General features: G+C 38.3%; 1 protein-coding gene across 1 annotated transcript in view; it reads right to left on the bottom strand.

Moving 5' to 3' along the window:
* LOC106872790 (uncharacterized) overlaps positions 1-325 on the bottom strand; it is a 108,979-nt gene extending 108,654 nt beyond the window's left edge. Inside the window, exon 1 of the mRNA XM_014919900.2 lies at positions 146-325. Within this exon, the coding sequence (XP_014775386.1) occupies positions 146-325 (180 nt within the window). The remainder of the gene's footprint in view (positions 1-145) is intronic.
* Between the last annotated feature and the right edge of the window lie 495 nt (positions 326-820).

Below are 820 nucleotides of genomic sequence, written 5' to 3'. Positions count from 1 at the left end.
TATATATATATATATATATATATATATATATATATTTATATAAGTATATATATATATAGGTATATATATATGTATTATATATATGTATTATATATATGTGTATACATACATATCTATTTCAGTATCTACATGCATATACACAGACAGGCGAGACAGGCTGAGGTATCTCATTGTTTGTTGCACCATGTTTATCGTTGGCAATCTTCGGACGATTGCGGTCAACGTCAGAGAAATCAGTCTCAGACAGAAAATCACATTCCATTTCAAATGATATTCCTCTGAATATCCAAAAAGGAACTCGTAGTAACGCTTCTTCAAATTCCATATAGCCCGAAATTACCCGTTGCCATTCATTCTACATGCACTATTTACATCACTCCGTTTCCTTCTTCCTACACACACACAGAGACACACGTATACATACATGCACACACGCATATAAAAATTGGCACTCCGTCGGTTACGACGACGAAGATTCCAGTTGATGCGATTAACAGGACAGCCTGCTCTACCGTACAAGTGGCTGAACGCTCCGCAGACACGTGTACTCTTAACATAGTTTTCAAGGGGATTCATTGTGACACAGAATGTGACAAGGCCGACCCTTTGAACCACAGGTGCAACTCATTTTTGCCCGCTGAGTGGAATGGAGCAACGTGATATTATAAAGTGATATAATAAAGTGTCAAGGACACAACGCAGCCGCCGGGACTCGAACTCATGACCTTACGATCTTGACCAGAGTGCCCTAACCACTAAGCCTCATGCCTTAATTCCATCACACCCATATACTCACAGGTATATATATATATATATATAT

This window comes from Octopus bimaculoides, chromosome 7, assembly GCF_001194135.2.
Source record: "Octopus bimaculoides isolate UCB-OBI-ISO-001 chromosome 7, ASM119413v2, whole genome shotgun sequence".
Classification (NCBI taxonomy): domain Eukaryota; kingdom Metazoa; phylum Mollusca; class Cephalopoda; order Octopoda; family Octopodidae; genus Octopus; species Octopus bimaculoides.
This window is presented reverse-complemented; position numbering and strand designations above follow the sequence as displayed.